The sequence below is a fragment of the Pseudorasbora parva genome, chromosome 18 (assembly GCF_024679245.1).
Source record: "Pseudorasbora parva isolate DD20220531a chromosome 18, ASM2467924v1, whole genome shotgun sequence".
Taxonomy (NCBI): domain Eukaryota; kingdom Metazoa; phylum Chordata; class Actinopteri; order Cypriniformes; family Gobionidae; genus Pseudorasbora; species Pseudorasbora parva.
This window is the reverse complement of record NC_090189.1, coordinates 32851452-32864598: the sequence shown is the minus strand read 5'-3', so window position 1 is coordinate 32864598 and position 13147 is coordinate 32851452. Positions and strand designations below refer to the sequence as shown.

The following is a 13147-nucleotide window of genomic DNA, read 5'->3' as shown; positions in this document are numbered from 1 at the left end:
CATGCGGTTTTATTTTAATTGCTGAAAGCTTCTTACACTTTAAAGAGATTACATAATTTATTATTTTGCTGTAGTAACAATAGCTATTGTAAAATAAATTGTGATCTTTAAAGTGGCGGAAGCTTTGTCGTTTAATTTATTTCTTTCATGACAGAGCTGTTTTTATTATTTGTTTTTTAATATATGAATTAAATCGAGGCTGTGAGGGATAGAAGTACAGTACTGTTGTTTAAAAACCTCACGATTGCTCAGCTGACAAAAAACATTTCCAAAAGACTTAAAGTTGTGAGTTTCCAAAATTTCATGTGATCTAGTAGGCTACCTTTTAATTCTGCGCATTTTGTACAGACAATATATCCCTCACAGTCTTGTTTTCATTCGCCTAAAAAACAAAATGGCGTCAAGCCCATTAAAGTTGTAACAAACTGCAGTAACTATTATGCTTTTTTTTTTAAAGGGGAGGGCATGCTCAACCACTGTTGCAATAACAGCATGTGGCCACTAGGGTGCGACATTTCATGTTTAAAAAAGGGCATCCACGTTGAACTTCCAAATATAAAGATTAACATATAGGCCTAATCAAAATTTGCTACAAAGCTGTTAATACAGATTCCAAGATCATTACCTAGAATCAAATTAGTCTGTCAATCCAAACAAAGCAGAGATGAAGATGGTGAAGATCTCTGCAGTGTTCTCAATGCTCTAACCAGTTTGGAAAAGCGGTTTACAAAAGTACTTCAGACAAGACAAAATATGCAGTTTTTAATGTGAGGATTTTTGTTGTAGGACTGAATAAATTGGACAGTTCCCCTCCCCTCCTCTCTTCCCCTTTTTTTTTTTTTTTGGACATAACCCATGGGCCTTTCCGCTGGTCAGGCTCTTTGTTTTAACTTAAAAGGCTCTCCATGGGTCTCGCTTTCATATGTCTGGTATGTGGATTGTATTTTCACAGACTGCTGTGCTCCTTTAACCCTTTACAACCCTTTATCAACTCTAACTTTCAAATATCTGAAATCCTAACTAGCACAAACAGCGAACATGTACAAAGACTTGAGGGTATATTTTCTTACTTGTGACGTACACCGATCAGGCATAACATTATGACAATTCCTAATATTGTGACAGTCCCCCTTTTACTGCCAAAACAGCCCTGACCTGTCAAGGCGTGGACTCCAGACCTCTAAAGGTGTGCTGTGGTATATGGGACTAATATGTTAGCAGTAGATCCTTTAAGTCCTGAAAGTTGTGAGGTGGGCCTACATGGACTTGTTTGTTCAACACATCCCACAGATGCTCTGAGGCCAAGTCAATACCTCAAACTTGCGGTTATACTCCTCAAACCAATCCTCAACCATGTTTGCTTTGTGGCAGGCACATTATCCTGCTGAAAGAGGCCACAGCCAACAGAGAATACCGTTTCCATGAAAGGGTGTACATGGTCTGCAACAATGCTTAGCTAGGTGGTACGTGTAAGTAACATCCACATGGTTGGCAGGACCCAAGGTTTCCCAGCAGAACATTGCCCAAAGCATCACACTGCCTCCGCCGGCTTTCCTTCTTCTGCATCCTGGTGCCATGTGTTCCCCAGGTAAACGACACATGCACCCGGCCATCCACGTGATGTAAAAGAAAGAGTGATTCATCAGACCAGGCCACCTTTTTCCATTGTTCCATGGTCCAGTTCTGATGCACACGTGCCCACCGTTGACGGTGGACAGGAGTCAGCATGGGCACCTTGACTGGTCTACGGCTATGCAGCCTCATACACAACAAATTGCGATGCACTGTGTATTCTGACACATTTCTATCAGAACCATTAAACCTGGGAGACGTTTAAGGTCCTGACTCTGTGGTCATTAAAAATTCCAGGATGTCCTTCGATAAAGAGTAGGGGTGTAACCCCGGCATCCTGGCCCAATTTGCCCATTGGCCTCTGTCCATCATGGCCTCCTAATCATCCCATTAATACAGTGGAGATCAAAATTAGAGAACAATTTAGAAACATTAGATTTTTTTTCAGAAATATTGTATGATATTGTAAATTATATTTATTGCTTGAAGTTTGAAGGAAGATTAGCTTTAGGTATACCATTGGTCTGCTAGCATGTTTTACAAAATACCAAGGTACTTCAACAAAAAACGTTATTTTGTCAAAAAACACTGTGATCAAAACTAGAGAACAAAAACCAATGCAGCACAAAAAATTTTTTACAACTAAAATACAGCAGTCATAAATTAGTAGGAGGTAGAGGTCCTTGCTTTCAATGAGCTCAGCACATCTGCATCCAAAGGACATCACCAGATACTCACACTGCTCCGGTGTGATCAGTCCACTCTTCTTCAGTTTCTTCCACAGTTCGGTAACTGGAGTGGGTTTCTTAGCCATAACTTTGTCGCCAATGATTTGACATAGATTTTCAATGGGGTTTAGATCAGACTCTGGGCTGGCCATTTCATTATTTCAATGTTCTCACTTTCAAGGAACTGCTTTACCCGTTTTGCAGTATGATAGGGGGCATTGTCTTGCATAAAAATTGTGGGCTGATTGGGAGATACTCGCAGTGAAGGAACCACATGTTGCCGAAGGAGGTTCTGATAAACAGGTTCTGAGGTTCTGCCATGTAGATGTATAATAGGCCCAACTCCTGCTGCAACCATGCCACTTCCTCCTCCATCTTTCACTGACTTCTTTGGGCACTTTGGGTTCAATCTTTCTCAGTTTGACGCCGAACATAATGATTCCCATTAGACACAAATAAATTAAACTTGCATTCATCACTAAAATGAAAATGGACCAGTTCTCCTCTGTTCACACAACATGCTCCTCAGCAAAGGTTAGTCTAGCCATTTAAATCTTTCTGCTGATGAGAGGCTTGGTCACTGCAGAGTGAGCATTCAGTCTGAATTCTCTTAAATGACAAGACACTGTATGGGGAGACAGATCCTTGCGAGTAACTGGCGAGTAATTCCAGCTGCAGTGTTGAACCGCTTCCACATTGAAAGTCTCCGCATTGTCCTGTCTCCCATTGTGTACCTTTTTGGGTACTTGAATAGATTAGTGTCTTCAATATTCCAGAAATTACAGATTTGAAATGACCAACTTCTTTTGCAATAGCTGAAAGGGTCATCTCTTTGGCCTTCATCTGGACATCCTGGTGTCGTAGGGTTTCAGTAACCTTAGAGCGGCTTGCCATCCTGCAAAGTCAGTGAAAATTTGAAAGTTTGCTTCAAGTTAAATAGAGTTTGCCAGATTATTACGGAAATCAGCACCAAGTGCCAGATTAACACCCAAAGCTTGAAGGTATCTGAAAGTGTTCTCTAATTTTGACCAGCGTTATTGTCTTTATTTAAACTATACTTTACTTCAGAATATATTTAACTTGTGAAATATTCTTAAAAAACTGCCCTCCTGCTCCTGTTAGGATGATTTCAAAAAGGACTAAGCAGTGACTTTGAAATTTAGGAAATTGGATGTTGTTCTCTAATTTTGATCTCTATATATATATATATATATATATATATATATATATATATATATATATATATATATATATATATATATATATATATATATATATATTTATATATATATATATATATATATATATATATATATAATGATTGGCTTCATCACTCAGCCTGGTGTGTGGTGGGCGTTGTGGCGCAATATGATGTTTTATTAACAAAGTACGAGAGGAATACGTTCAAACGATCTTTCCAAATCATCATCATGTCCTTCTAAACCAGCTGTCAGCAATCAGCAATGGATCTATCCAATCATTATATGTCATTCTAACCAGCTGTCAGCAATCAGAAATCAACATGTCCACCAATCAGCTAAAGTGAAGGACTATATAAATACACAGTCAGCTCACCGATGTTCATTGAGAGTTTTTCAGCCTCCCTCCACCACCCCGTCTTCCTCTTACACACCTGCTTACTTTCCTAACCATATATATTGGGGGAGTACTCTGGGTTCGGGCCAAATACCGAGCTCAGGACCCTCTCCTCGGACAGCATGCCAAATATGCATACTACTACACATACTATTACGAATTCTATTTGCTATCTGATTATTTGTAAGTGTGAACTCTTGAATGGCTGCCATCATATAGGTGGATGCTGCACATTGGTGGTGTTTCAGAAGATTCCCTCCTTTCATGTAAAGTGCTTTGAGTGAGGAAGCCAATCATTATATGGGGATTATTAGGAGGCCATGATGGACAGAGGCCAATGGACAAGTTTGGCCAGAATGCCGGGGTTACACCCTTACTCTTTATCGAAGGACATCCTGGGGTTTTTGACGACCACAGAGAGTGAGGACCTTGGTTTAAAGTCTCATCCGAAGGACGGTATTTGAGGAATTTGAGCTACAGTAGCTCATCTGGCTCATCTGGCCGCCCATTACCCTGTTTCTTATTTTGGACCACTTTTGATACTGACTAATGCAGACTCGATAGAGCTGTTTTGGAGAAATCCTTACACTTGCCAATTTTTCCTATTCTAACACATCAACTTTGAAGGCAATAATATTAATTATTCACTTGCTGCCTAATACTACATATCCCACCCACTAACAGGTGCCGTGATGAAGAGATAATTAGTTATTACCTGTCAGTGGTCATAATGTTATGCCTGATATGTGTATATTTGAGTAAACGGCTTCTCGAACAAGGAAAAATAATTTCATTTTGTCCATCAGGACTTGGATGGATGTGGTTTGTTATTACTGTGATCTTATTTGAATGACAGGTTGCCCCATCCTCGCGTCAGTAAACACGTCATAGGAGAAGAGAAGAGATATCTCTGCAAGATAACGTTTTTGATTAAAATCACAATGGCACATGAATAAAAAATATGTTTGAAAAAAAGTCCACGGAAAAATAATGTATAATCTATACTGCAATATTCCATACACCTAACCCCCCAATCACTCCCCGGGCGCCACAGTGAATGAAAGCGCATTGCTCCGTGTGTGTGTATGTGTGTCTGTGTGCGTGTGTGTGTGTGTAGCATGAATGGGTAAAGTGTTGTGATGGTGACTGGAGACCACTGTCAGCACTAATCAAATTTCCTAGAACCATGTTCTCATACTGTTCATAATGTCATTTGAATGCACAATCACTCATCTTGTGACACTGGATCGTTTGACATATGAGTAGAAAAGAAAAGAAAGTTTTTGTCACACCATCTTAAAATACACAACAAAAACTGCATGGGCTTGCTTTTTACCATGGACTTTGTAATTGCACCTATTGGTGAGAATAGAACAAAACACAAAAAGGAAAGGTTTCCGTTTCTGATATAACATCATAGAAATACTATACATGTAAATATGCTGTACACCATTTTAAAGCATGGTGTGTTTAGACAATGTACAGAGATATCTCTGAAGTAAGTATGAAGTGGTCGCAGTCAGATTCTTTGGTCAGAAGTTTTTTGAGATGCGTTCTCTGGACCAGGGGTTTTCAAACTTATACCTGCTAGATAACATAACTCTTAGATAAATAGTATGTGTAACATTATAAATACAAAATATTATTTCCAAGCTTAAATTGCCTACTTAATGTTGAATGTACAAACATGAACAAAAATATTTGTATAAGCAACTTTCACAATAAATGTATCTAAGCAGCTTACATTAAGAATACTGCCTTACAACCTCAGTGAGTGAATTTCCTCCGTTTAGAACCTTCTGGATGACCCTGGCGGAGGGTCCCCGCACCCCAGTTTGAAAACCCCTGCTCTGGACAGACCATATTTGGGAAGCCTGCAGCTGAAAGTGCAATAAATAAACTTTCATGTACTTGTAGACTTGTATCCGCAAACTAAAGCAGAGGACTTTTCATTGTTGGATGGAGCCGAGAGCTTCCGAGTGCCAGGAAACAGATGCCAAGCATAGTTGTCTGTGGGATTAACAGGTAAATATATTGCTAGCGAAGAGGGACATGTCTAAAGGCACTTGCACATTGGCAGAACTTCAGTGAATTTTTATGTGTGAAGTAGGTCTATTGTCAAAAGTGTGCATGAAGCACCACTTACTAAGAGGTCACTTTCGAACCAGTTGGTTTTATATTGGTAAACACAGAAAATATGCATGTTAAAGTGGCCCTAATTATGGTATTTTAAAATGTCCTCAATTTGTTTTGGAAGTTTACATGCATCAAAGGTCAAAAAAACTGTTTTATTTACTCATAATATACATTGCACATCACCACAGTGTTTAATACTGCCCCGGCAGCCAGCTGCTGCCTTCACCCAGGCTCAGTCGCTTCAGCCAGCTCGCCACCGAGTGCGCCCTCCTGCGGCTCCTGCGGCTCCTGCCCGGCACCAGCAACAGCCTTCACCTGGCCCATGGAGGACGACGCAGGAAGGCGCCCCAATCCACTCCAGCCCCGCAGCCTGCCAAACCCCAGGCGAAGCGGCGCTCCTGATGCAGAGAGTTCAGGGATGGGCACCAGTTCTTTCCAGGAGGTGGTAGTAGTGCCACTCCTTACCCTGGTGGAGGGCCGAGAGATAATATTTTGTTCCTCTGCTGGTCATCAGCACCCTAATGTGGAAAGAAAGAACTCATGTCTTCAGAGACGATGGGTGGCAGTGCACCTTGCCACTCTCGTCCCCCTCTGGCGTCAGACTCCTCTCAGAGCAGTCCCCAGTTGAATGCACATCTAGCCTAGAAATCTAGACGCACCTAAATTTGTTTTGCCGCGAGTATATAGCAACTCTCAATAGACGTAAGAGCTGGAAAACCCCAAATCTTGTCAGGCCAATCACATCGTGTATAGAGTTGGTGGGCGGGCTTAACATAATAATGGCAGAGTTGCGTGCTACTTGTAAACAAAGAAGTCATACTTAAGAAGAGAAGATGTGTTTGTAGTTTTGCCGACTGGATACGGCGAAAGTTTAATCTATCAACTAGCTCCGCTTCACATTGCTCTGGTTGGTTATAGCGCAATCCAATTGTGTGCAGAGGGAGTTGCAAAGACAGCCGTTTATCCCGCCCCTCGGATCAAGCCCTGTCAATGGTGAGTTCCTAGACCCAACATCTTGATTTGGGTCTGGCTTGTCAGGCTAACGCACATCTTTCCCATGTCTCCTCTGTCAGGACGTGGCAGATGACTGTGCCCCCACACCGGGACACTGCGCCTCCCACGTCTGGGTCAGTCACTCCGCCTCGCTGCCCCACCCGGGGTACATCTGTGGTATGCCTGACCCCGTGGTTCAGTGCTTCTTGGGAGCCTGGTTAGAGCTCCTCAACCTGTCCAGCTGGTTTGCTAGAACCATCAGGGGAGTCTGCTATACCATGGTAGGTAGCAATGCCCCTTTCATGCGTGCAGAGGTCGCTACCTTGCTGGGGAAGGGTGCGATCAAGACTGTCCCTCCAGCTGAAATGAAGTCCGGCTTCAACTGCCCCTACTTCATTGTACCCCAGAAGACCGGTGGGTTACGGCCCATCCTGGACCTGCGCATCTTGAAACAATCCCCTCACAGGCTTCCGTTCAAGATGTTGCCTTTTCGAATGCGTTCGTCCATTGAATTGGTTTGCAGCAATCGACCTGAAGGATACTTTCATGTCTCCATACTTCCTCGACACAGACCGTTTCTAAGATTGACTTTCGAGGGGCAGGCATACCAGTACACGGTTCTCCCATTCGGGTTAGCTCTGTCTCCTCATATCTTCACAAAAGTCGTGTTCGCACAAGTCGTTGTGCCACTCAAGCAACACAGGGTTTGCATCCTGAACTATCTCGACGTCTGGCTGATTCTAAGTCACTCTCGAGATTAGGTCACTCTGCGAACACAGGGACCTGGTGCTCCAGTCTAGGCCTTCGGGTCAACTGGGAAAAGAGCAAACTCTTTGGATGTGTCACAATAGAGAACAAAAGACTAGTGAATCTTTTGTTTCCTGCCGACTTAAAAGTAGATATTAGTAGTTTAGTAGTTTTTACATTTTCAACAATTGATGTGCATTGGCATTTTTACAGTAAATGTAACAGGATTTTTTAAAGTCGCACTGTTAACACCACTTTGCAGAATTGCTACTGTGCAGTATATTTGGAACTGATAATTAATATCGTGCTGAAGGGAATGTGTTTGGGTGAAAAATCACCTTTGGTGCAAACATCACTGGAGCTGTTAAAAGCCACCATAGCAGTTAAATCAGAGACTTGTATTGTGCCCACAGAGTTGTATTCCTGAATGGCAGAGGTCTCTTCACATGCCTCCTTTTGGATGCCTGCCGAGGCTCTGCCGGACAGATGTCTTCCCTAAGAACAATCCTCATCACCACTGAATATAATTGCTACCTTTGTAGGCAGTCGGAGACGCCAAGGACCAGATGAGTGAGAAGAATTAATTAATGGTAACCCATTTAGTGGGCAGCCAAGGGGAGGGGAAGCTCTGGGGCAAACAGAGATCCTGATTGGATGGAATTGCAGTGGAAGGTGAATGTGTGTTTGTGTGTTTGTGTGTGTGTGGGGCCCATGAATGTGAAGGCTGGGCTGTGTGAGGAGGGTGAAGGGCTAAGCACTATAGCTTATTTCTCTCTCTCTCTCTCTCTCTCTCTCTCTCTCTCTCTCTCTCTCTCTCTCTCTCTCTCTCTCTCTCTCTCTCTCTCTCTCTCTCTCTCTCTCTCTGTCTCTCTCTGTGTGCCAATTTATGATGTGACAGCAAATGTGTGTTTTTGGGTCGTGGGATTAGATACGCAATTGTTTTTAGCAGGAAACCAGCACCCATACTGGAAGTGTGTGTATCATGGATGAAATCTGTGCTGTAGCTGAATACATCACATACACTGACCCATGCTATGACTGACAGATTCTGGCCTTGTGCCATGATACAGGATTAGACAGAATCCACGGAGCTGTAAGAGGTTAAGTACAGGATACTATAGGATAAAGTGTGCATTTGTTTACTCTTTGGGGATGGAGATTTTCCCACCACCAGATATCGTTCACGTTTGGTTTTGTTGCTGTCCATGAGAACAGGACTTTGTATCTGACATTTGAAAGTGTGTGGTCCACTTGGTCTAGTTGAACACATTCAGTCACAACTAAATAAGTAAATAAACAAAGTTTCTGAGTTTGCTGTTCACTATGACCCAGCCATCTGGAAATGTTTCAGGATCAAAAGCCCAAAATGCTATCTAGGTAGGCGGCACAACATGTTTTGAGATAAAATCTGTACATCAAGACCACATTGATGAACTTAAAAGCTCCTTCCATCCCAATGCACATCCAATGTCACGTATCTTTAAGGAAATATTAATAGCAAAATCCTATAAGAGACTTATCTCAGACTCAGAGACCTCCGGGATAAGAGGGACACTTGACTTTACAGCTTTATGATTGATGTGCTTTGCTCTTATGCTGTCTGTCATTGTTTTTTTATATTTTAAAATATTTTGATAAAGATTTTACAGTTATATTTATAATTTACATTGAACTGTATATGCATTGTATTAGCGCTTAAATATTTTATACTCACCAAGGCTGCATGTATTTGATTAAACACACACACACACACACACACACACACACACACACACACACACACACACACACACACACACACACACACACACACACACACACACACACACACACACACACACACACACTAATATTTTCAAATTTAATTTAGTGATGCAAAGCTGAATTTTCAGCACCATTATCACGTGTCACATGATCCTTCAGAAATCATTCTAATATCCTGATTTGCTGCTCAAGAAACGTTTCTTATTATTGGCTATTATCATCAACTCTTAATATCGTTGTAGAAAATGCGATAGACTATATTTTTTCAGGATTCATGATTCAGCAGTTATTTGAAATAGAAACCCTTTGTTACCTCTCTTTTGTTTAAATATCTTTACTGTCACTTTTGATCAATTTAATCCCTGGTGAATAAAAGTTATTTGTTTAATCTTACCTCATAATTTTGAATGGTAGTGAATATATCAAAGTTGTAGCCTATATTAATCATTATATTCAGAACACTTGTTTTTATATTCTAAAAAGTACAACTTTCAAATGTAGCTAAATCTGAAAACATAAAGCATTTTTAATGCAGTATGCAAATGAGGTTAAATTTTATTTTAAGGTGTCATTGTTACAGTATAATTATGTATTTACGTACTGTAATATTAATTAACTACATGGGGTTAGGGTAGGATTAGTGTTTGGTTGTGGGTTAGTTGCATGTAATTATGCATAATTTACTTTTATTAGCCTACTATGGTCAGTGGATTTAATAATAGCTACACTTTATTTTAAGGTGTCCTTACAATGTAATTATATATTCAAGAAGGCTATAGGCCTAGTAATATTAATTAACTACATGCACTTAATATATGGTTATGGTAGGATTTGGGTTTGGTTGAGGGTTAGTTGCATGCAATTATGCATAATTAATTATTATAATAAGTACATGTAACATAATGTAACAATGATAGTGTAAAATAAAGAGTTACCAAAGTGTTACAGACATTTATACTCACTGTTTTAATGGTCTCTGGAGCCTACGCATTCAACAGACAACGTATTGATCATTGTTCTCTTCTACAAGCATGCCTTTTTAAAATGGCCTTTCAAACAGTTAGACTCGTTTTACAACGTAGCGCTCTATTGTGGCTACTTTGAACGCCAGCACCACGGAGGCACTAGGACCGCGCGGCGCAGCAGAGCAACGGCAGCAGCGGCAGCAGCGTCTCTTTGTTCGGCGTGCAACATCCCTCCTCCTCCTCCTCTCGCGCTCCGCAGTGACTCTCGCGCTCCCCATCATCACTGCTACACTGGTCTGGATGATTGCAGAGGCAGCAACATGGCTGTGAATCTCAGCAAGAACAGACTGGCCCTCTTAACAGCCTACCAGGACGTTATCAACGAGACGTCGGCAACCGACTGGTAAGATAAATGAAACCTGACTTGAAAAGGTGGCTTTCCAACTATATGCGGATGGCTGCACAGAATGGGATGCATGGATTAATGCGGCTGGGATGGATCCTGGATCTCTTGTTTGGTATTCCTGTGGGCTTTTGTCAGATAAATCGATTTTAAATGCCTTAATTCATTGTTTAATGGTGTTTTGGGTTATTGTATTTTAATAGTGTATACTTTTATACATTTTGGACCCTAAAAGTACACATTTTTAATTTGTTGGCATCTTTAGCTTGCCTATTTGCTGTACTCGGATCTTACACTAGGTTGCAGTTCATGCTTTGACCTCCAGAGAGTTGTGCAAGGGATTCTGTACTGTTTGCTCAGTTCAAAGGAGTCTTCACTATAGCGCTTGTGATTCGTTAGAAAGCTTGACCAGATGATCATGCCAAACCCAGATATTTGGAGCCTTCCTAATTGCCTATCTATTGAGTCAATATCATGGCCAGTGGAGCTCCTTACCATCTTCATGGCAGGACAGAGATGGGCGAGGCGACGACTGTCTGTCAACCTGTCAACCTTTCATTGTGCACTCTCATCTCTATCTGTCTCTACCAGACAGAAATGGTACCTCTGCTATAATTACAGCTGGCCGCCTCATAGTATTTCAGCTTTTTTGTACTGCGTAGCCTAGGCTAAATGCTTTTTGTATGGCCCTCGTGGTTGTGGACCCTGTACAGGACAGTGTAGCCTATCTGATCTCTTTGTGTTGAAACGAAACTGTTAGTTGAATCATTAGTAATGCGCTGTTCAGCACCTCAGCCATAAAGTTTGGTTTGGATTATTTTTTAGAAAATGTTTTACGCTGTACAAAGCATTACTCTGACCCTTGATGTGTGATGGAATATATGTGTTGTGTAGTGATTAACCAATATATTGGTCGGGCCCATTGATTGGCTGATATTTGAGCTTTTTGAGATAATCAGCACGAACACACACACGCACACACACACACACATACATGTTTGTTTTTGTGACATATGGGGACATTCCATAGGCGTAATCGGTTTTTATACAGTACAAACCATATTTTCTAACCCCTTACACTGCCCTTGCCCCTAAACCTTCCCATCACAGGAAACATTCTGCATTTTTACTTTCTAAAAAAACTCATCCTGTATGATTTATAAACATTTTGAAAAGTGGGGACATGGCCAATGTCCTCATAAGTTGCCCTCTCCTTGTAATACCTGTGTCATAACCATGTCATTATACACATCTGTGTCCTCATATGTCACAAACCCCCCCCCCCCCACACACACACACACACTCACTCACACGTGTTTTTTTTTGTGAAATGTGGGGACATTCCATAGGTGTAATGGTTTTTATACCGTACAAACCGTATTTTATATCCCCCTACACTGTCCCTAAGCCTACCCATCACAGTAAACATTCTGCATTTTTACTTTCTCAAAAAAAAAAGCCCATCCTGTATGATTTATAAGCCTTTTGAAAAGTGGGTGCATGGCCAATAATGTCATATTTGATCCTCTCCTTGTAATACCTATGTCATATAACCATGCCATTATACACATTTGAGTCCTCATATTTCACAAAAACGTATGTTAATAGGCATACTGTCATCTTTGTGGGAAAATGTTTAGGGTTTACCAGGCCACACACACTGCTTCACTATCTTTGTTGAGACCCTCCATAGACATAATGGTATATTGTGCAAACTGTATATTCTATAACCTTACTCTAACCCTATCCCTAAACCTACCCATCACACAAAACGTTCTGCATTTGTACATTAAAAAACTAATTCTGTATGATTTATAATCTTGTTTCCTCATGGGGAACTCAATTTAGGTCCTCACAGTGACACGAGTCCCCATGCGTCAGACTGCATTCAGGTTGAAATCCCCACCAGGATAGAAAAACATGAACACGGACAAGCACGGAGCAAAAGAAAATGGACATCAAATCAATCTCTTTCCCCCCCCAAATAGATTCATATTGTCTCATTTTCATTGAGATGTTTGTTTTCTGCATCAGCACTCTGTAATTTGCTTGATTATATGATTATATATGAATAAACTGATGTCCCATAGTTGCCGACATTGACTTGAGGGGAGCAAAGACTTTCAGCCTCTGTAAACAGCTGCCTTCCTCTATATTCACCCTTAAACATCGGTCCAAACAATGCTCCTGTTCTACGTGCGTGAAACCACATGACCATACCAGACGCAAACACAACTCTCTGC

General features: G+C 41.2%; 1 protein-coding gene across 9 annotated transcripts in view; it reads left to right on the top strand.

Annotated features, from left to right (window-relative positions):
* Positions 1 to 10746: 10746 nt before the first annotated feature.
* Positions 10747 to 13147, top strand: part of dbn1 (drebrin 1) — a 130914-nt gene continuing 128513 nt past the window's right edge. For all 9 annotated transcript variants that reach the window (XM_067423387.1, XM_067423386.1, XM_067423385.1 and 6 more), the window contains exon 1: positions 10747 to 10904. In XM_067423387.1, coding sequence (XP_067279488.1) covers positions 10822 to 10904 — 83 coding nt within the window. In that variant the 5' untranslated portion in view covers positions 10747 to 10821. The remainder of the gene's footprint in view (positions 10905 to 13147) is intronic.